The 23,591-nt window shown below is 41.0% G+C and overlaps 2 protein-coding genes across 2 annotated transcripts in view; one reads left to right on the forward strand and one right to left on the reverse strand.

The window, feature by feature from the left end:
- The first annotated feature begins 159 nt into the window (after positions 1-159).
- rln1 (relaxin 1) lies at positions 160-1,910 on the forward strand. Its single transcript, XM_049603690.1, has 2 exons — positions 160-565; positions 996-1,910. Exons 1-2 carry the CDS (start codon positions 370-372, stop codon positions 1,340-1,342), a joined length of 543 nt encoding a protein of 180 aa, XP_049459647.1. The 5' UTR covers positions 160-369; the 3' UTR covers positions 1,343-1,910.
- A 154-nt stretch (positions 1,911-2,064) lies between these two features.
- The window catches only part of jak2a (Janus kinase 2a), a 48,896-nt gene continuing 27,369 nt past the window's right edge, over positions 2,065-23,591 (reverse strand). Inside the window, exons 6-24 of the mRNA XM_049603691.1 lie at positions 22,356-22,650; positions 22,060-22,179; positions 21,318-21,475; positions 21,093-21,204; positions 20,385-20,571; positions 18,465-18,589; positions 17,123-17,257; positions 16,933-17,020; positions 15,528-15,655; positions 15,281-15,419; positions 14,945-15,096; positions 12,387-12,537; positions 12,136-12,269; positions 11,337-11,526; positions 9,300-9,424; positions 7,550-7,722; positions 7,094-7,211; positions 6,690-6,803; positions 2,065-6,440 (exon numbers count right to left, since the gene is read on the reverse strand). Of these exons, the coding sequence (XP_049459648.1) occupies positions 6,333-6,440; positions 6,690-6,803; positions 7,094-7,211; positions 7,550-7,722; positions 9,300-9,424; positions 11,337-11,526; positions 12,136-12,269; positions 12,387-12,537; positions 14,945-15,096; positions 15,281-15,419; positions 15,528-15,655; positions 16,933-17,020; positions 17,123-17,257; positions 18,465-18,589; positions 20,385-20,571; positions 21,093-21,204; positions 21,318-21,475; positions 22,060-22,179; positions 22,356-22,650 (2,752 nt within the window). The 3' untranslated portion in view covers positions 2,065-6,332. The remainder of the gene's footprint in view (positions 6,441-6,689; positions 6,804-7,093; positions 7,212-7,549; positions 7,723-9,299; positions 9,425-11,336; positions 11,527-12,135; positions 12,270-12,386; positions 12,538-14,944; positions 15,097-15,280; positions 15,420-15,527; positions 15,656-16,932; positions 17,021-17,122; positions 17,258-18,464; positions 18,590-20,384; positions 20,572-21,092; positions 21,205-21,317; positions 21,476-22,059; positions 22,180-22,355; positions 22,651-23,591) is intronic.

Raw genomic sequence — 23,591 nt, forward strand, 5'->3', positions numbered from 1 at the left:
GCACACTCACACTTCACATGAAAATATGCCCCTGATATTGTTACCATAAAGAGTAAGTACGTCATTGTCATCAATCTAAATGACGTGTGTGTGTGTGTAAGAGGGAGGGAGGGACGGAGGGAGGGGGTTGGGGTTAAACACAAAGGTTGATGAGTGGACCAGTGGCTACAGAGGGGAACAAAAAGAGGAAACCAAAGTCTGCTCTGCAACACAAGACAGAAAAATACGAGCATCTTCTACAACGTAACGGAAAGAAAAGTCAACAAGAAGGAAACTAACAGGATTTTAAACGATCAGATCTGAGGTGGAACCCAGCTTGACCCTCCTGTGCAGCGCAGAACAGCTCGTTCCGTCACTTTCAAGTGAAAAATGCTGTGGAGATTGTCTCTCGCTGTGGCCGTGGTGTGCGTCGGTGGCATATGCAACTGTGTGAAGGCAGACGTGATGAGCAGGCTGATCATACCGAGGGACTACGGGGTGAAACTGTGCGGCAGAGAGTTCATCAGAGCAGTCATTTTCACCTGTGGTGGCTCCCGGTGGAAACGATCCACGGAGGGGGGCTTAGGTGAGTCAACATTACTGCTGTACTTTCATTCATTGCTTCATTTGTGTGATTGGACAAAATGCTGTGTTATACATGTTTCAGAACATAAAGACTATGTAGAAACATGTCCAAGATATAGTGTAAAAATGTATTTCTCATTAAGGTTAAGGATGATGAAGGGACGAGAGGGTGCACAGGCAAGGAGCTATAATTGTTTTCTTCATTCCTACTTTAATTTCCACTGAGCACATTACTGTAGCTGGTGACTTATTACACATCAACAGGTTAGGCTGCCACAGGGTTTTAATAAACAGCTCCCCCCACATTTTAGTTGACTAACAAAGCCTCATATTTCAGCACCACAGTCAGCTCATGTTCATTGTTAATCAGACAAATTCTTTTTTTTTTTTTGCTATGACTAAAGGTGCATTTGACTCATTTCTTTCCCCAGATTCCTTCCAGTGGGGTTCCCTTAGTGACATTACAGCAGAAGACAACCAGCACACCTGGCAATCCAGCGCAGAGCTCACAGTAGATAACCCCTCTCAGCTCCATCCCAGCTCCTCTTACTCCCTGGCAGACCTCCTGGCTCTTTTCAGGGCTCGAGGAGACGGGCAGCAGCCGTCGCTGAGTGACTTTGCCTCGCTGAAGAAGCCTCAGCTGTCCACAGTTTCAGGCGAGCAAGCTACTGCCGACTGGCCCGTAGCGAGCAAGAAGAAGAGAAACTTTTCCCTGGGTGTGGCGGGGAAGTGCTGTAACCAGGGCTGCACTAAGAATGATATCGGACGCTTGTGCTGAGGCAAGGGGGAAAAGGATTTGTGACATGAAGATGTTGTGATGGGCAGTAATGAACAGTGTATAAAGAAGTAGGAGGAGAGCAAGTTCACACCTGCTGTTCAACAGGCTCGAGTCAGCCGAATATTTTAATATATATTTTCTTTATTCTCCTCACTTGATATTTTCTTTAAAAAAAAAAAAACATGTCCTGTATGTTGCCCTTGAAGCACCGTTGAGAATAAATTTTAAATACTGTTAATATGAAATGTCGAGCAGTGTCATATGTTGTGTACAACGCTTGTGTATATGTGTGGACAGGATTTGGGAGCAATAAACAGCGTCCATATTGTCGCCTGCAGTCTGTCTGGTGAAACTACGTTCATACTCGCACGCGCCAATATCACACATTAGTGTCATTTAGGCTGCTGTGAACTTATTGCCGGCCTCTGTTCACAGCATTACGCCTGTTGGATCATTTTCCGTCAAACACCCCGGGGACACTACAGCAAAAGAGTAGGTTTCCTTTTTTCTTTTAACCCTTTGTGACGTAGATAAAACAAATGAATTAAATACAGACAACCCCCTGCGTAAAAATGTTACACTATCACTAAACACAACTTATAAGCTGTTTGACTGTGGGTACAATATGATGAAGCTTTATGTGACAAGTGAACCACATTGAGAATAAAAAAAGTACAAGTTTCATGACCATACTGTACTAAAATGTTTTGTTTATTAAAAGTATATACACACCTGGAATATACAGCACATCCATCTTTCAGTATTTACATCCATATTCGCATAAATGTATTAAAGGTACCACCAGGCTTTATATCATTCACACTGCACCAAAATAAAATTGAAACAAATGGGAAAAAAACACCAGTTAAATCTGTTTAAACATCTTCTGTTTTTCCAAATGTCTTCTGAGGAAAAATGACACACAGAATAATCACATTTGCTTTTAAACACCACTGTACATATATCACAATAATGGCTGTTTGGGTGACAAAAACAACCCATTAGGCAGCAACATTTTCTATCTTGGCATTATAGCAACTCGGCAGGAACTAACAGTCTCTCATTCACAACAGATTTGACATGACCAAAATATTTAGGCCGGCGTGATACTGCCCAGAGGTTAGAGCGTGGGAGCTTCAGAGACACTCTGTATGTTTTGTGGTGACACGCTCTTTACAGTGACTCATACTTGACGATGTGAGGACATCCGTCGTTTGACATTATGTGTCTCCCTCCCTTAATGTTGTAAATACAACACTGGATTTTTTTTTTTTTTTTTTGTATGTAAGAGGGAAAGATGCTCTTCCACAAATTAGATTCTTTTCAAGTCTTTTCAAGGACTGACTGTCCTCTCACCAGTTAAGACCATGCAGCGAAAAGTGAAGCCAATGCAGAAGTGCCAAAAGCTGCAGTTCATCCACTTGAGGCTGGCTCCAAAACTGAGTCAGTCCCCACAGACACCCATGTTAGAATGCCCAACTTTACAACAGAAAAAACATAGAACACAGCTTATTTCCCCCTTCATGACAACTGTACAGTGGTGATTTTTTTTTTTTAATATAACTCGCCGGTTTAAATCTTACTAAGGCACAAAGCTATGCTGCTTTGAGTGACAGGCTGTCTGCTTGGCGTATGACTCAGATCCACCCCTCGCTCCTCGTTACTTTAAAAAAGTAATTAGTTATAGTTACTAGTTACTTTCCCAAAAAAGTAACTGAGTTAGTAACAGGGTTACTGCACTGTAAAAATAATTAATTACCTGAAAAAGTAACTATAGCGTTACTATTTTTTATTAAATGCTCAAATATGTCAAATTGCTTGGGCAGCCCCTTTAATGGAACTGTAATGAAACTCAACATTGAATATGTTAAATGAATGAAACTGACACTTAATAGAATAAATCATTATTATTAAATATTGTACACTTATCTACACTACACTCCATTGTGCGTGCGTGTGTGTGAGGGAGAGGGAGTGCGGCTGTGGAAACATCCTGCAGTCCGAGATACTATCATGCGTTTGAATAAGTTATTAGACAGATATATAGAGAGAAAGGCGACGTTTAGAGAGCAAGCCCAAATAAGCAACTCCACTTTGGAAACAAGTCCAAAAAAAACGCAACCTGTGCCTACCAATATTTGTAAGCGACTTTACAAAAACACAAGCCCAAAGTCGCGGACCTGACAAACCTGCTTGTGAATACCCGCCCTACTCTGCCTCTGATTGGTTTATGATGAAATGTTCCTCTCCCTAAGCCAATCATCATCACTTATGCTTCCCCCTCACCTGCCCTCACCAAAGAAGAAACACTTTAAAGCTCCGCTGAGAAGGAGCTGGTCTGAGTGAAAGCCGCTTCAGTGAACTAAGGTAAAGCCGAGTAACGGCGCATTTTATTGTGAGTAACCATAACGGCGTTATAACGGGGGAGACAGTAACTTTTTTGATTAGTCGTTACTGAAAAAAGTAGTGCCGTTAGTAACGCCGTTATTCCCATCACTGTTTATTCATTATCAGTATCTGCTCAACCTACTAAAGGTTGCGGGGAACCCCAGCTGACACTGGATGTGAGGCAGGGTAGACCCTGGACAGGGTGCCAGATGATTGAAGGGCCAACACATCGAGACAGACAACCATTCACACTCACATTCACACCTACGGACAATTCAGAGTCGCCAATTAACCTAACCTGCCAGAGAAGCTGCAGAAAAGTGATGCTGACATGAGGAGAACATGCAAACAAAGACCCAGGGTTAAACCTGGAACCCTCCTGCTGTGAGTCAGCAGTGCTAACCACTGCATCACTGTGCCAGCCTATGTCTAAGGGTACCACAAGAGCTGTCTTGATAAGAGACAGTGAGGAGCTGATATTTACTTTGCCTATACTCAACTCTTTTTTGCACAGGCAGTTCAGTGATGACCTCGCAGTTGTGGTCCAAAATCCTAAGCCCTATTTCTCAGAAACCAAGACAAGAATGAGTAAAAATTCCTCAAAGGTGGCTTTGAGTATGGTCTTGACACCAAGCTCTTTCCCAAGTACAACACTCTAAAATGGGAATCCACAAACCAATGGGTGACATCATGGCGGCTACATCCTTTATTTTATACAGTCTGTGGTTGAAACTGGTGAGAGGAAATAACTTTCAGTCAGTAACATTTGGAACATAAAGGAAATTATCCCCTTGTGACAAATTGATCCACTTGTGGCCGACACTGTAATGCATATCATAACACACACACACATATTCAACATATACACCAGCTGTTAAGACAACTTTAAATGGGTGGTGGCAAAATAATGACATGAACAAAAGTCAAGATTTAAATAAAGTTGTCACTTGTAACAACAAGCTGCAGAAAAAAAAAGCATCTCCCTTCATGACTTCTTTCTCCATCTTCAGAAAATATATTTGTACATAAAGTATCCACAGGCAGCCTCCAACACTGAAAATCTCATACTATATTTATAGAAATATACAAATTACTAATTACAAAGGTGACATCGTAAGTTCAAAAACACTGTATGAGTCCATGATATGACACTATTAGACACCCACCTCAGTTATTGCTGTCTCTTTAATGTACTGGAATATTGGCAGGATGTATGAAATTATATAAACGAACAACAGTTGATACAAAGTCTGACCTCTGTTATGTGGAAAGATCTGGGTGCTTCTGCTGTTGCTTCATCAGCTCAGAGCACAGAATCATCCTCAATGTACAATGAATATCTGTAAGTCCACTGTAACTGCAGGAAGGTAACTCAAAAACACCGGTAGAAATTTCCCAATGGGTCCCCTTGTGGCAGAAGTACAGCTGGTGCTTTACATTCATGGTCTGTCCTTTATCAGGCTTAAAACTATCCAGCAGTTCACTTCCAGTCCTTTATAAATGTTCAGCCACACATGAGTGGTGCCTTGAGGTTCAGGTGTGCAGTAAGATGGCTGTTTGGAACAGTCTCTTTGGTTTGACAAAAGAAATTGCTCATTTGACAGCGATTAAAGTACAAAATTCAAAGGACTGAGCATTAACAACATGCTACTTGTTGGTAATACATACATTTTTTGGTACAAATATTTATTTTAAGGCTTCAATATTCCACAGAAGTCCCTTGAAATAAAAAAAAAATTGTGGATTCTTAGAAAAGTATCATTTTTCCACTCCATGTCTATTGTCTAATTCTATTTGTAAAACAACATATACAAATAAAATAATTTATCCCACCATGAAATGTTCTTAAAGGCATCTGATATATCTTCTGTTTGTTGTCTGAGTCAGATGTAGTGTAGTAATAAATCAGATAAATCGTAAATGCCATATTAAAGGAGCACTACAGGATATAAACAGCTGATCTATCACTCAGAGGTTGTCTGCACAAAGCTCTCAATATGGAGGTGCCTTAGCTAGCGGTTAGCAGCTACTAGTGCTAATGGGGTAAACCTGAGGGGAACTGGAGGGTGGGCGCTACACTTTCGCCTCTACGCTGTCCTGACATTAGGGGTAACTTGCGTGTGAGTGCGGTGCTGAGCAGCAGTGATAAGCTAGCCAGTGGAATACACACGGACTACAATACATGCGAACTAATATGCATGGGGGTCGGACTGTCTACCACAACAAAGAACAGAGAAGCTTGGATTCTCTGCTCAGCACATCATTACTCCACTGTATCTCTACAGAGCAAATAGTTGTTTGCTGCTATATTAAAACTCTAATATCTTATAGAGCTCCTTTAAGAAGTGGGTTAACTGCTGAGAAAGTGAATATGCCCGTTCATCATCCTTATTTGGGTAAATCTTAAATAGGCTGACAGACATGCAGTTCACCAAAAGAAAAACTAAAATCAACTTCACTTTGGACTAGGGACTGTACGGCTGCAGTAAACCCAGACATCTCCAAGACATTTATTGTTCTGTTAAGATCCGTGAGGACGGCCCCCCCCCCTCCCCCGGGGGAGTCAGCACCTAAAGGTCAAAGGTTCAGGGATCAATGCCGCTCATCCATCCTTGCTGTCTCGCACACTCTCCACACTGTGAATTAATGTCTTGAAAGTAGGGCGCTGGCACGGCTCACTGCTCCAGCACTCTGTCATAATCTTGTAAATCTGGAGGAAACATCACAGCACGAACATTAACACAGAAAAAAAAAACAGGAACAATTACTTTCTCTTGCCATTTAATGATATGACATGGTGCAGCATAGAAAACAAAAACTGTATTGGTAAACTTATAAAATTAGTAAATGAAACCCTGGTTTATTAAACTTTACAACAGGTGAGTCTGCACTGACCTTGAACCAAGAGAATTTTTCATTAAAACAAATACTGAGGTTTTTTTGTAGTTGAGTTACTGACCTCCTTTGGACAATTATCAGGAGCAGGCAACCTGTATCCGTTTTTGAGCAGGTCTATCAGATGGTAGACAATCATCTGACCCTGCTTTTCATTCCCCATCTTGTCCATAAACACCTGGAACAGAAAAAAAAGTTGTTTTTTGTTTGGCTTTCATCAAAACAGCTCATGAAAACCTCCCAAAATTAAAAAAAAATAAATAAAATAAATAAATAAATAAATTATTATGTACGTCACTCTGCTCAATCAACTGATTTCTCTAACAACACTTCTAAGTAATTACCCTGGCTGTTGTTTTACAGCCCAAATAAGGTGACAAAGCACTTAAGGGTGGAATAAGAAACAGAAAAGTTAAATTGTCAAATTCAAAAACTACAGTGAGAAGTAAAAAGAAAGAAGAGCAGTACCGCAGGTGGGCTGCAGTTCTTGTCACTGTAAGTGAAGAGTTCGTAGAGGACAACACCGAAACTCCAAACGTCTGATCCCACAGAGAACTTGCTCTCTGTCAGCGACTCTGGTGCATACCTGGAAAATACCACAGCACATTATATACACAATATATATACATAATGATGCACACCTCTTTAAACAGTCAACACATGTCCTGTATTTCAAGCAGACAGATATAAAGACAAGAAAGAAACACACTTGGTCTTGATGAGGTCTAATTTTCCCACCTTTCATGTGTAAAACAAATTATCTTATCTTTAACACTCATGTTTAACAGTTAGTCACAAAGGGTCGGCACCAGCGGAGGAAAAGCCAGTCAAAAAGAATCATTCTTGATCCTCGTAAATGTCACCCCACAAAAATAGGACAATACTTTTTGAACCTCTAACAAACATGCAGTGTGTGTTCCTCACCAAAAGATGGGGCTTTCCCCAGGCTCTTTGACAGTGTAGTACTCTTTGTCCTGTGGCAGCACCTTCGTCAGGCCAAAATCACCGATCTTCACCCTCATTTCGCTCTCCACCAGAATGTTCCTCGTGGCCAGGTCTCTGTGGATGTATCGCTTCGTGGCAAGGTAGTCCATACCCTGACGTATGGATAAAGTCACACAGAGAAAGAGAATTGATTCATATACTGTATGTTCTCATGTTGTTAGTGAAGTGGTAATCCACTTTTTTGTTTGACTAATATTTTGTTGATTTTACCTTTTTATAAGGGAAAAAAAACATTCAAAGAAACCAAAATAGGACATTTTTAAAAAGTAGGAAAAAAATATATAATGCACATACTTGTGCCCTATGGACGACAAAAAATAAGTATCATAAATAAATGAATAAATGTATCTATACAGGAATAAATAAATACAGAAAAACAATGCTGATATTAACACGGAAATAAATAATTTTTAAAAAATGAAGAGGTTTGGACCTCCTACCTCATTAACATGAAGATTAAAAAAAAAAAATATATATATATATATATATATATATATATATATATATATTGTTGTACAAAGATGTGGACATACGTCTAAAATCAAATTTAGTCCCCCCCCCCCCCTTTTTTTTTTACTTTTTTAATTATGCATTTATTTCCATATTTATTTTAACATTTATTTATTCATTTTATTTATGCATTTATTTATTCCATATTTAACATTTTTTCATACATTTTATTTATACATTTATTTATTTCCATATTTATTTTAACATTTTTTTCTTAGATTTTTGAATACATTTATTCATTTATTTATTTCTGGTTTATTTATTTTTTCCTGTATTTATTTATACAATTATTTATTTATTGATAAGTCATTTTTCTCCTCCATAATATAAAAACCAGCATATGTATACACACATATGCAAACATACTTATTACTACATATATAAGATATCCACATCTCAACCTCCTGTTTAAGAAATTATTGAATAAATAAATAAATAAATAGATTCAATATTTTTCATTTAATAGGTGATTACTGACTTAAATCACTTTTTGTAGTTTTCCAGATACATTAAACTTTCAATATTTATGCTGATGTGTAGACACCCATCTCAGGGCCTCCACTCCCCAACTACACCTGCACAGTGTTAGTGCTGCGACATAAACCCACAGACTGGTAAATAATATGCACTGATGACAGGACATGGTCACAGTATCTACTCTGCCATGATAAATGCTGCTCCTAATCATAACCGTGAGCCACCGTATTTTTCAAAACAAAATGCAGCAAGAGTCAACAACTTTCAAATAATTATATTGCTGTGTGCTGTACATGTGTTTATACAATACAAAAACGTGATCATACACATTACCAAATAAATATTTGCCCCATTTTAGAGTTAATTTTTCTAATCTTTCTCTCATTCAGTAAGTTTTATATTTATATGCAGCCACCCTGCCAAGCTCTGTGAGCCAGCTATCATATATGGACTCTCGTGACTTTCAAACTTTCACAATTCTCTGTCGATCATATTACAATGAATCCAATCAGTCCACTTTTAAAAATGATTACTTCAATGGTGTCAGAAACAGGACAGTTGGTAATGTTCCCTGATACTTGCTGGTTATGTTTGAGCACAGTTTCAGGAAGGACTGTTTCTAATGTTCAGTGTACCAGTCTTTAAGTCTTTAAAGTCTGCACCACCTACTGCCCTACATTACCTTGCAAATCTGTGATGCATAGTGGAGCAGTTTGTTGCAATCAAAGCGGTCCTTGTGTTTAATGAGATAATCTCTCAAGCTGCCGTAGGGGAGATACTCCATGATCAGCCGTAGGTTCCTTCGTCCTGCAGAAAAAAACAAGTTAAGTGCGATACTTAACAGGAACAATATGGCGTGTGAGCTGTTGGGTAGAGGCCTCTGAGAAAATCAAGATTTATTTGTTTCATGAGCATGGTCACTGACGCCCTAGGCAGCAAATGTGGGAACTGTAAATACATTATTATATATAACTAAATCTGCAGGGCTGGTGATATCAAATTAAGGAACGAGCTTATCAGTAAAGTTTAATCTGTCACTAGAGTGAAACTAGAATTACCGCCTCACTGTTGTATAGCTCCTTGAACCAGCCAAGTTGTACTTACAGTTTACATCCATATCTGTTAAAACATGGATGCTTCACACACATCTAGCCCCCGGCAGCACAGAAGATCTGTACAGTGAGCACAGTTTCAAGGTGGACACCCAATATGAGTGTCACCAATTCAGTATCTGATCAGATGTCTCCTCTTCTGTTTCTGAGATATGACGTTGATTAATGGACAGAGCCAGTGTTCGTGCAGAACATTATGATGTCACAGAGAAGCTGACCTTTGAGCTTTGCCCATCATATTCTAATCACTTTATTCTTAAGTCCAAAGCCCTGTTTCCACTGAGCAATACGGTTCAGTTCGGTATGCATTTTTCTGTTTCCACTGTGAAAAGTTGTGGATGGTACTAGTGGAACCGTTCTGTACCGTCCCCATTTTGGTCCCCCCTCTGTTGGGGTACCTAGCACACAGATCTGGTACTAAAAGGTGGAGCTGTGAACACTGCAGTCTGTTGATTGGTCAATAGCAGACGGTCACTCTGCTCAGGGCTGAGTTGTGGCTGGTTTTGTAACCACTGTTCATGCCGGGGCAAGTTTTACATTTGTGAACTATTACTTTAAAAATAAAGGATGTTTTGCTGCCTCTTGAAGCAGCTGTAGTCTGAGAAAAAAAACCTCAATTCACTGACTGCTGGCGACTTTTAAGGTGGAACATTTACTTATGATGTTACTCAATGCACGAGTTGATGACGTGAATCCGTCAACACACCTTAAATTTCAATATGACAACCTTGATCATTACTTTACTTGTTTTTTCTCTCTTGGATGACAGTGACTTTTTGTAATGAGTGGATCTTCAAACGTTGAGAACATGTGTATGTATGTGTATATATATATATATATATATATATTCATTTCGACTGGATTATGTGAACAGCACATATTCTATTCCTTACTTGGAGGGAAAAAAAGCATTGCAGAGCGTCATTCCTGTGAGCTCCAGCTGGAAGACTTTGCCTGAGAAGGACTAAATGCACAAACCTGCTATTTTTAAATATCCAATCAAGAGAGACTCTCACTGCAGCCTGTTCTATCTTGTTCTGAAAATGTCGGCATGCAACCCTGTTCTGCCGACAATAAATGAGGTGCAGACGTTCCATTTATCAGGAGATACAGTGGGTGCTGGATGGAACGTGTAAAAGCATTACTCTCTGGGGCGTCGGTGGCTTAGTGGTAGAGCAGGCGCCCCATGTACAAGGCTGTTGCCGCAGTGGCCCGGGTTCGACTCCAGCCTGTGGCCCTGTGCTGCGTGTCACTCCCTCTCTCTCTCCCCCTCCCCCCTTCACGCTTGTCTGTCCTATACATTAAAGGCTAAAAAGCCCCCAAAATATCTTTAAAAAAAAAAAAGTATTAGTCTATTGTCTTCTTATTGTGTTAATCATCTTAGAACCACCGATGTAGAAACATCAGCTTACTTCACTATGATTTATATAAAGAATGAAAGACACTGAATGTGACTACACTCATAAGTACTGTGTCATATATGAATAATAAACAAAATCAGTGACATAGATTTAAAACCAAGTGACAGGATACATAATCACACCCCATATCGTGATTTTCTGACCCTTCTGAAAGCTAATTATCGACATCAAATAATCTGCTCATACCTGCACTGTAGCAGACTCCTTTGTATTTGACAATGTTTTCATGCTGGAGGGATCTGAGGATCTCGATTTCCCGCTCAAAGTCCCTGAGGTGCTCGGCTGTGCTGTGCTGCAGTTTCTTCACAGCCACCACCTCCCCTGTGCTGTCCTGCAGGGGGTCGTACCTGCACATCTCCACACTACCAAAGTTCCCCTGCAGCGGAGGGTCAGAGGGAGAGTAGATCTTAGAGATATGGAAACAAGAGCTATGATAGCTTGGTATTAAGCACACATTGAATTAGCTTTGCAAGTGTGAGCAGGTCATTAAAAGGAATCAGTGAGATACCTAATCCCAAGAAAAACATATGACAGGAAACAATCCACATCATCTTCAGAAATTGTATATTTTCATATGAAGTAGTGCTGAACGTCACACTGTCCGGAAACTACCATGAGAATATTTGAGATGAGAGGAAACTGCTGATGAGTCATGCAGACTGAATGCTTGTTACAGTATGTCATCATTTATCTGAAAGATGCATTCCCAACCCACATTAAGACACTGACTTAAACAGAAACCACCTCGAGAGAGCGTGAAACTTTGAGAAAGTTTTGGCAGATTCTTAAAAAGCTCCTCCAGTTAAATGCTTAGACCATTGCTACTGAGGTTTGGCAGAATTTAAAGGAAAAGGTGATAGGCTGTATGACGCACATGTAGTTGATGAAATGTAAAAACATTTTTTTTAAAATGTTACAAAATAGCAAATCATAATAATTTCTTCATAAAAATGAACAGTAGTGTGAGTATGTGTGCATGTCTCACTTTGCCCAGCTGCTTGAGAAAGATGAGGTGCCTCTCCTCAAACTGGGCAGGCTCCTGGTTCTCGGAGGCCCATGGGAAGCCGAAGCCTCTTGTCCGGTTGGGCACCATGTCACTCTCCACCAGCAGCTCATAGTCTGCAACGCAGTGAGAATGGTGCAAGTCTTTTCAGAAAAATCTGCCAGATGTGAAGAGGTTCATTTGAGCTGCTAAAGGCGACTTTGGCGGAAGGTTGAACATTTTTTTCTTCCTACCTGGCGTGAAGAGGCTGTTGAGATCTCTGATAATGGCTCTGAAGGAGGGTCGGTGTGAGGGCTCGTAGTCCATACAGCTGTTAATCAGATTGGCCAGCTCTGTCCATTTAGGAGCTGGCAGCTGGTGTCTGTCCTCATAGAACAAGTGTTTCTGCACAGCAAAAGCGCAAATGTCAGAACCTGCATGTTTCCAGACTGAAGAAAATAATATAAAGTTGGCAGACATTCTGAAACTAATCACTAGAATATGTTCTGAATAACCTTGCCTTCCTCTTACTTTAAAACAGATGTCATGAGTTAAAGGAATAGTTCGACATTTTAGGAAATATGGTTATTTGCTTTCTTGCCAAGAGCTAGATTAGATAAGTGATATCACTCATGACTGTGTACAGTAAATATGAAGCTACAGCAAACAGCCACTTAGCTTAGCTTAGCATAATGACCTGAAACAGGTGGAAACAGCTAGCCTGGCCCTGTCCAAAAGTTAAAAAAAACAAAAACAAAAAAAACACCTAACAGCACCACTCAAGACCTAGACACATCAAACCGTCATCACAGAACTAGTGATGAAGGCAGACTACTGCTGTGACGTTGCTAAACCTTACCTGTGTCTTGGCCAAAAAGCTGCCTTTGAACACAATACAAAGACTACAGTCAATGGCCAACTAGCATGTATGTTCTGCACCTATGTAATTCTCCATACCAGCAGGCGGTGGTAGTGTGTATTCATTATTCAAAAAGGGAAACCAGAAGACTGACAGGACAGATTTAAGACACCAGTTAGCCATTAGTTAAGTCTGCTAAAGAACTTAATGGCTAAAAGATACAGTAATGTCACCTAATATAACAAGTTTGTTTCAATCTTAGGCACTTTGACTTGACTTGACTGCCAAGCAGAGGGATATCACTCACAGACGGGCACCGCCGAAGTTGATTCAACTTGTAGAATCGGCCTAACAAAGCACACAAGACCCAACTAATGCCAAAGATGCGAGACACACCGCAAAAACTAGGGTGACAGACACTGACCAGGGTACCCGCGAATCCTTGAAAAGTCTTAAAAAGTCTTAAATTCATGTATCTAAAAGTAAGGCCTGAAAATGTCTTAAATTCATTAGAAATGTCTTAAATTGGTCTTAAATTCATTACTCAAAGGTCTTAAATCTGTTGTGGAAGGAATATTTAATCTGACTTTCTTTCTTTTCTTTTTTTTTTTATTCTCGCGGCACTTTTCTGTGAGTGTCCATGCGCCATCCAATAACGGCGCGCACTGGCGGTAGCACATACACAATGAATGGGTTCGTCGGCGGAGGTCTGCGCTTTGCGCGCTCTGTGTGAAAAGGGCTTAACAGCGCGCGCTGGCCACCTGGCACTCAATATGCTGCTGTAGTGGTTTGTTTTCCAGACATGTGAGTGTCTTTGAGCAGTGAAAGTTATTCTTTATGACTTTTTACTTGTTGGCAGCGATTTGTTTTCCACAGAGCTCTACGTGCGAGCATTTTACTCGCATTTGTGACTAAAACTAGTTTTGTGCCAGCAAAATAAATCATTCAGCACGCAGTGTGAGTCCAGATTTCAACCAGCAGCAGAAATGAAAGGCGAATCATGCAGGTTGTGGGTTGAACGGGGGTCACAGACAGGAATACGGTGGTCAAATAGCCTACGGCGGCTCTGCGGCACAAAATAACGGCTTACCGGCGGCGACAGAGAAGTCAGTCCAGTAGCCTAATTTCCTCTTTTGTTGGCGTCATGACTGCCGTTCACATTTCTCTCTGTGGCAGGTAACGGCCCACAAACCTCACCGCACTTTAGGGACTGTTCTTTACTTATGAAGGCACTGTTCTTTACTTGTCAGGGGAGGAGGGGGGCTGATTGATTTTTATTTTATTTATTTATTTTATTTTGATCCCCCCTGTGTTCATCACTTGTTGATGCTGTTTTTGAAGTATGAATAAGTCAATAAGTAATTTATTCCATTGAAATATCATTGATGTATTATAGAAAAGTGATTTATCTTTTTATAAATGACAAAAGGCACATCTGCCTCATTTTTGCTGTGGTATCATGATACTACTCAGAACCGTGATACTTTCACTGGTCCCAATTTTGGTACTGTGACAACACTAGATGTCACAACCATTCCATTCAGAGTTGTGCAGTGAAGCAGCTCAGGTGCTGCTTGAAAAAGTGTTCCCCCACTTTTAATTTTACAAATTAAGCACTGGTTATAGTACAGTGGGATCCCCCAACCCTCGCTTATATTTATAGTTTTTTCGGTCTTAAATTCCATTCTAGGTGGCATTAAAAAGGTCTTAAAAAGTCTTAAATTTAACTTACTGAAACCTGCAGATACCCTGCTGACTGATGGCCATTAGCTTGGTGTGTCAGTGTCTTAAAGCCCACTAATGAACACCAAAGTGTTCAAAGGACACTGGAACTATTTCTAGACTTCCTGGACTCAGTAAGACAACCAACTTTTCCCAAAATACTGAATTATTCCTTTACAGCAGATCATTTTCTGTAAGTCAGTATTCTCAATGCATCCTTGTTTTTATGACCTTGGAGCAGTCCAAGGTGCTGAGTGGTTTGTCGCCACCACTGCAGATCTCCCAAAGCGTGGTCCCAAAGCCCCACTTGTCTGTGGCTAAACTGAGGTTTTGGGGGTCTTCAATGCACTCAGGGGGCACCCATGGGATACGCTCCACCAGAACTGATGAACAGAGATGATGAGACATAAAAGCACAGAGAGACAGAAGTACATGAATGGACCAGAAAGTAGGCAGTGACAGTCACACCAAAGCAAAATTACACTGGCTTACATTATTCTCACATTGTGCCTCCACACATGTGTGAGGTACAAGTCTTCGCACATCAGGACATTACATGTATCTCACCTTCTTTGGGCAGCACAGTGATGCTGATACCAGGGTCACTGAGCTTGATAAAAGGCAGGCTGCCCGTCATCCGATCCTCCTCTCTGATCAGAAGAACATTCTTGGCACAGACATTTCCATGAATGAGGTTCTTATCCTCCTGCATGCAGAAGTGACAGGGATGGCATTAATCACCTTTGTAGGTTACCATGCTCCAACCCTCAACGAGTATGTGTTCAGTATGTGTATTTTATGTCAGTGGACTTACCAGGTAGTGCATAGCCCAGGATAGCTGCTTGGCCACTTCTAGCTTCCAGGTGATGTTAACACAGCTCTTATTCTTTTTCAGGTAGGTGTCCAGTGAGCCAAATTTCCCATACTCCTGCACCATCATGTCTGACAGGCAGATGTGGGGGAAGTCATCTTATTAGTCACTATTATCCACATAGAAAATCTAAAACAACATGCTTCTAATTAATACAACCATGTAACCAATTTGTGGTTTACTGTAGCTTATTTCCTGTGGATTCTTCTAAGACGCTTTGATAGCAGTTCAATAAATGTCTTCATCCATACTTTGTCATCTGGTACAGTTGAGGTCTTATTGTGAAAACTAGCTTTGGTATTAAATCTGAACTGTTTTTGAAGTTTAATTTCTTTAGAACAATTATTCTGTTAGTGCACCATGTGCCTTCTTTAAAGAAGAGAACATCCTAACGTGATGACACACTTGCAACTCTTGGAAAGCTCCTTAAGAGTGACTTAGGAAAGTTCTCAGAGCAACTCTGAGCAAGGATGGGACAGAAACATATCTTTGTGAGGTGTGGTTGACCCAGTTGCTAGGTATGATGCTTGCTTTTAACAGATGTGATTGGTTGTCACAGACACACCCCTTTGCGAGCCTACAGGGTGTGGACGCCCAGTGGAAATGAAATGAACTGCTGACTGTGAAAGTGTTGTCATTGTTAGTGTGATCGCTCTGCTGATAGAAGGTTGAGACAGACCCAAGTCATCGCTGCTGCACTGTTGCACTTTTACAGTTTTCCAAATATCTTAGTGTTGTGATCACTGTTGTGATCTAGCGTTATAGCATTTTATTTACTCACTGTTATCCAGCGTTTGGGGAATATTTCTCTGAACTCTTTGTGTTTCCACCATTTTCTACACTCCTAAAGAAACTCCTACACCTCTTAAAAACAGTTTTTCACCTTGGGTGTTCTATTAAGGTCTAAGATGCTCTGTGAGTAACTTTTATCTTAACAAGGACCTAGTCTTAACTTTAAGGGGAAAATTCCAAGAAAACGTCACAGTTCTAAGAATTTTCTTAGAACTTCGTCACTAGGAGCAACTCTTGTGGAGTAAAGATCAAGATTACAGTGACACATTGGTGACTTGTTGATCCCAAGGCCTTCATCCGGTCAGAGTGGAGGGGTCAGGGCACAGCAGAGAGCAGGTTACCAGGTCAGAGACCTTATTCGTCTCTGTTTGATTGTCACACTTGCCTATAGGGACAATGTGTGACGTCATCTGATGTAAACACAACTGTTAATAGTGTGAAAACTCTAATGTATTCAGGAGGCCTCATCACCTCTCTTTGTATTCTATGCAACACACATTCTATTTTGCCTTGGTTTCAATATTCCTCTCATTTTTTTTGTGTGTTGTAGACTTACTCTCATTGCCACAGACGCACACGCCATAGTTGAGGAGTAAGTGCTTGTGGGACAGCTGGCTCATCATACTGGCTGCTTCAAAGAAGGACTGTGAGGGAGAAAACAAGAGAAGAGTTCCTGTTTACTTGTCTTGTTTCAACTCACGTCCAGTTTATTTCCTCACATCCACTCACTCACACAACAAGCCAACCTCTGAATAGTTGCGGTGAGCCTTGTCCAGGATCTTGATCACGACGTCTATCTGGTGCACCTCTCCGTAGTCTCCCAGCTCTTTCCTCACACCGCAGAAGATCTTAGTGAAGGTTCCTTGGCCCAGACTCTCTTTCTAAAACACAGAGTTTTATTTTGTTGAAAACCTACTTTGCACTTGTTTAGCGCCTTTGTAGCCATCTGACCACTCAAAGCAAGTCACATTTACCCATTCACACACCAATAAAACAGCTATCGGGAGTAATTTGGGATTCAGTATCTTGCTAAAGAATGCTTCGACATGCAGACTGAAGGAGCCGGGGATCGACCGGCGATCTTCCCTTATACTTTCTTAGCCACAGCTGCCCATCATACGCCCATGTGTAGCCTGGTCTAGTCTGCGTGAGAATGTGCCCACCTCACGCAGACTAGACCATGTGTAGCCTGGTCTAGTCTGTGTGAGGTGGGCACATTCTCACCGCAGATTCTTTCGATTTAAGTATGATTTAATGTGCGGAAAAAGGCCTATGCATGTTTTTTGTGAGTATGTATCATTTATACATCTGGCCCCAGGACTTATCTGTGCCAGCCAACTAGACCCTGCCAGACCACCAGGCTTTAAGATGAAGCTACATACATTTACAATAAATGCACAACAAAGGTAAATACATGTTCAAAACAGGAAGATAAGGCGACAACTGTTAAACCCGGTGAGGGAAGGGTAACAAGACAATATTGCAATACAGAAAACCCCCTGAGCTTTCTTGATTAGTGGAACGGCTTCTGTGGGTTTCCTGTGACAGACCTGCCGCACAAAACTTCAAGCGCTCAAATAACAGAGAATTCGTCGAAAAGGAAATGGAGCTGTCACAGAGGTGAGAGCATGGCTGACACACTGTTACATGCAACACACACAACACACTCGCACACGTCCATAGGGACCGCTATTGACGCTGAGTTACAGAGGGTTGATCAAATGAGGAAGTGTTTTGTTAGCTGTAGTGACCTCACTGACCCCACAGGAGTCCTTCCTGTCCTGTCTAATTAAAACTTCTGGTACAGTCATGTTCAGTAATGACACTCATGTTGACATGTTTACAATGTTAGCTTGTCTACAAAAGGCCTGCATCAGTATGTTTTGGCTTTACTTTCAGTGTTATTTCACAGTTACAAAGACACAGGTCCGGGCGAGAAACCACACACAAGCGCCTTTTCAACAGTGTTGTACCCATCTACAGTGCATCTAATCCACTACACTTATACTACCTACTAAGGCTAGTTATGACTGTTTGTATGTGTTTTTCAGATGAGGCAAAAAGCTAACGCAAAGAGGGTATACTTACGATGACCAGGTCCTCTTTCCGGATCTTGTGGAAGACCATCTGGCTGATGTTGTGTTTGTGAAGCGAGGGAGACAGAGGAACATCTGGCCCTTGATTATTTCTACACACCACCAGGTTGGATTTATCTGAAGAAAGGTAAAGACAGGCAGGGATTAGGAAAACTCACATCAAACTGACATTTTGACACAACATCTGAGTTAATGTTTTCTAATCTGTGACACTTTTAAATGGCACACATGAAAAGAAATGCAGCAGCTACCAATTGTAAAGTTAGATTGCTTCATTTCCAGTTCTTAACCATGAATATGAGCATGAATAAAAACCTAACTGTTTTGTTTTATTGGTCCTTAGAAACAAGTAACTTTGCTCAGAAAGAGTTTTGCAATCCAGAAACCTGGTGAAGCAGTTAACGAATATTAGTTATCATTAACAACTCTATCCAATCCCCAGAGAGATATAATGGTCATGTGCTGTGGGGCAGTAATAATGTTAGTTTCTGCCCATTTAAATGAGTATTTCACCCACAAAATTACCATTTATGAGTCTATCAGTCATGCCATGCTACCTTCAATTTGTGAAGGAAACTATTTTTCTCGCATGCCTCCACTGACAATGGCGAACATATTGACTCCTTGATTAAGGACTGTGTTTAACAACAGCAAAACTATATCAGAACATTTATTTACAAACTCTCATACAACTTGTGCAGTATAATCCAAGTCTCATTTATCCAGTCATATGGAAACATGGATTTTCCCCTAAAAACCTTACTATTTAAAACTGACCTGAAAGTTCAACTTATCTTTGTTCGCTTTGAGGCCAGACTCCAATACTGAGGGGTTTTTTTTTTAGTGGAAATGCATGAAAAAAATGAGCCTTGGATGATATTGCATGAACCACCAATTATAACTGCATGGTCTGTGCTGTCGGGAGTTAAAATAAATCAAGCCTGTCAGTAAATGTGCTGAAGTTCAATGGTTACTTTAAGAATGCAGAGTGTGTTCGTCATTGGCTTAAATCCATCAGGGATTCAAAACTGTTTCTGAGTCAAAAACAAGTCATCTGATATAAACAGAAGCTTGGGAATGGGTAATTAGATTAGCAGCAGCAGCAATTTAAAAGATTCGGAAAATTAATAAAAGGTCCAAAAAAAAAAAAAAAAACAAGATTGCAGTGCCAAAGACCTCTGTAAAAATTTTCTGAAACACTAAACAAGGGCTAATTGGTTGCCTTGGCACAGGATGTTGAACTACTGTATGATGAACTTGAATCATTTTCTTATATTATCTATTCATAGCTTCATACTAGCCTCAGTCATATATTGCAGCCAAAAGATTATTTATGACCCACCAAAAATTAAGGTCAATTATGGGTCAGTAGCTTGCATGATATCTGCATTTTGTACGATGTACAAAAGCGTTTTTGGCAATGAGCTTTAATAATCAACTCCGTAATGCACTGATAAGTTTTACATTTGATGCTGGTTAAATTTGAGCTCATCCAGTGTTGTAGTGGCGTTAGTATGCAGGTCTACGGTGTCTACCAACTTCTTTATAACATTTACAGTATACCCACTATCAGCCTAGAAGCCATTGGAATATACAGGAGAGTGTACTCACTTCCTCCTTGGAAACCTAACCATCTACCTTGTAGTACACTCAACCCATCAACTACCACTACACCATTGAGTTCATCCATGTATCACTGAAATAAAACTGTTGCCTATGTTTGCAGCCTTATGGACAAAGACCCAGTGAACAAAAAGTTAGGTCCAGCTAAGGGACAGATGTCTCTCCTGTGCTGGAGAAAACAGCATTAAATGTCTGCATTTTACTGTACATGTGTTATTTTACCTGTGTCTATGTGTGTGTGGGTATAGATATTGCATTTTTATTAGTGTTGGTGTGTGTGTGCACTTACCTTTGAAGCTGGGTGAGCAGCACCTGGTCAGCTGAAATGTGTATCCATCAGTGCGGAGCGCCTCCTTCTGGTAGCAGTGCAGTAGTTCCCTGAGAGAGCCGAAGCTCCTCTTCGCACCACTCAGAATGTACTCCCCTGACTCTGTCTTCACGATCTGACAGTGCTTATAGTCCACCCTTGTGTCACACTGGAAATCAAAGAGAAAAATGATTACAGTGAAGTTGAGCTGAATATGCCAACCGTATTATTTTAAGAGACTACAAAGGATAGAGTCAGTGCCAGTCACAGGAGAACCTGTGGCTCCCTCCAGTGGTTAATAATATGGGCAATACTTAAGAGGCTCTGGTGTGTACACCTTTTTGACTACCTGATTTAGCAAAACAGTACAGTTTACTTTCAGAAACAGACAGACACTCAGTTCAGTGTAGTATTGCTGCTGTGATTACTGTCACTTTGCCCATGTTCCTGCTTCAATGAATTATTAAAACAAAGCACTGCATTGTATTTACACCATGTTATGTCATTGTATCAGCCAGTGGAGGATATCCAGTAGCCTGCTGTGGTGCATGTGGTCATGGGCTTAACAAGCGAGTTAGTGAAATCTATCATTAGCAAAGACCGTGTTCAATGGGCCCGTATACTTGTAGAATCACATGTGAGAGAGATACACAAGTTAACATTGATGCTGACCCAACATTAACAGCTTACCCCCACCACAAAGGACATGAAGTATTTGTCATAGTCCCTGGGGCTGCAGCGAAGGATGTACAGGCCTTGGTGGTTACCAGAGCGACGCAGCTTACCGATCGTAAACTCCATCCTGTGATCAAAGAGAGCAAATGTGTGTTTGTGTGCAAGTGGTTCTGTGGTTGTGGGTGCACATGTGCACCAGTGACGTGATACATTGGTGAACTGAATGTGTGTTATACTCACGACACAGGGCCATGGCAGTAGCTCTGTATGCACTCAAGAAGTCTTGGTGGAGCCACTTCTTTACACAGATAATGATGGGCATCTGCAACCAGTCTGTAATACCCATCAACCAATGATACAAATGACAGAGCCTCTGAGAGCGAACGAAACTCCAGTTCCTGTGTGGTCAGACAGAGACACAGATAACAAAGGGGGGATGCAGAAGAGGACAAAAATAAATCATTCATCATTCATCATCCTATTTTTAACTTCAAATCATATAATCAATAAGCATTCAATCCATGGATTTATGCAGTTTAGTGTTACAAATTATTACAATTTAAAGTAATAGTTTTACAGACGGAATTTGTGACGTAGCGCTGAGCAACACATGCAAGTTAGGGCTTGGTCTGTTTGCAAGCCGGTAAAAATGGTGGCCTGATCACAAACTTTCTCGAATTACAGCTAAACAGCCTCATGCGTTACACTGGACTAAGCAGAGACCGGTGATTCTTTCCTGTCAGTCATTGTATTAGACCATGGCTTGTTCAGGATCTGGCTGGATGGAAATCTATTAGAACGGCAGGGGAACCAGACGCATCTGCCAGAGCTAATAAAACATGAGCTTGCAGATCCCTCTGGTTCCCAGAATAGAAATAAGATAATATTGGAATGAAGCAAAGTAAACATATTAATTTTAAAGTGATATAGTATGTATAGAGCAACATAGGGCAGAGCTTGAAGAGTTCAGTGTGTACTGTACCAGGGTATGGTTGTCCTGTCTGGTGAGCGTAACTATGCGGCTCTCCACAGAGCCCTCCTTATTGGCCTGTTTGATGCTGATGTCGATCACTGCTGGGAAGTCACAGTATGTCTGCAGCTCCTGAGGACACAAGAGTACGCATTAGCTGAAGTAGCATGCACACACATGCGCTCTAGTTATTGGCAATTTTGACCAATGCTAGAGCTCCACTGACTGTGGACAGCCATGACAGCATGACACTGTGGCAGACTGGTGCAACACCACAGCAACATGAAAACATATCTTTTGTTCCTCACCTCCTCTGCTTCCTCTTCCTCTTTCCCTTTTGACCACTGGATGCCCGTGTTGCCCATGACTACAATGGTAACCTCACGTGCAGAGAGGTCGGTGACTTGGAAGCGCTCAGAAAAGAGGGAGGGTAGCAGCATCTCCAGACTCATCAGGTATTTGAGCTTGAGATTAGACACCGTGGCCTTGCATTCGCTGAACTGCTGGATGAACTTCTTGAAGCGATAGCGGATCCTCTTCCGAGTCAAGATGTTGTATTCCTGGATGCGGCTTCGCATGCATCTTGGCAGAAAGGATTTGTAGCTGAAAGCGGAGAGTGGATTCGGGAGTTGAGAATAACAAAAAAATGAGGACAGACACAGGATTAAAAGAACAAACATTAAGTGCATTTTGTGGCAGTTCAGCCAGTGTACATGCTATGTCCACCTCAGGAGATCTATCAATAATCCTCACAAAAGAGAATGTATTGTAAATGTTTGACTACTTCAACAGAAATCGTCAATTGTTGTTAATTGTTATGGTGACAACACACACCTGTTAGTGGAGCCGTAAATGTGTCACACTCGCTAGATTGAGAACTCAGTTTTGGCTTTCTGCTGCCTTTTAAGTTATCAAGGTTACTGATATCTTTGCACAGTAAGTAGATGTATTTTACAGTGTTGCATGTTGCAAAGTAAGTACTCAGATTACTTTCAGTTGGAACAAGTAATGTAACATGTTAGTTTTGCACTTCAAGTAATTAGTTATTTAATTAAGTTTTCATATGAGCAATCTGTTACTTTTAAAATAATACTGTATTTCCCTCTTTCTTTTGTTTGCAAGTTTGTTGAAGCACGATGTAACATTGCTGTAGCTGCCTCTGAAGAACGTGTGAGAGAGACAGCTGAGAGGCAGAGAAAGACAGGATGTAGATCAGCATAATTTCATATCTGACTCAGTGAATTTAAGATTTATTTTGACCAAACCAGAGTTGGTGATTATTGGAACAGTAGAAAGACATTAACCAACGCAACAGTACTCTATCCACTCCGATCAAACAGAAGGGGTTTTGCAGCTGGAGGCGACTTTTTGTAATTGTTTTTAATGAGAATGAAGCTTGGGCGGCACGGTGGTGTGGTGGTTAGCACTCTCGCCTCACAGCAAGAGGGTTGCCGGTTCAATCCTGGGCGTGGGAGCCCTTCTGTGCGGAGTTGGCATGTTCTCCCCATGTCAGCGTGGGTTCTCTCCGGACACTCCGGCTTCCT

The sequence above is a fragment of the Epinephelus fuscoguttatus genome, linkage group LG18 (genome assembly GCF_011397635.1).
Source record: "Epinephelus fuscoguttatus linkage group LG18, E.fuscoguttatus.final_Chr_v1".
Taxonomy (NCBI): domain Eukaryota; kingdom Metazoa; phylum Chordata; class Actinopteri; order Perciformes; family Serranidae; genus Epinephelus; species Epinephelus fuscoguttatus.

Coding starts and splice junctions, on each gene's coding strand:
- rln1 (XM_049603690.1), top strand. CDS start 370: ATGCTGTGGAGATTGTCTCTCGCTGTGGCCGTGGTGTGCGTCGGTGGC. Junction 566..995: donor ATCCACGGAGGGGGGCTTAG/GTGAGTCAACAT, acceptor TTCTTTCCCCAG/ATTCCTTCCAGTGGGGTTCC.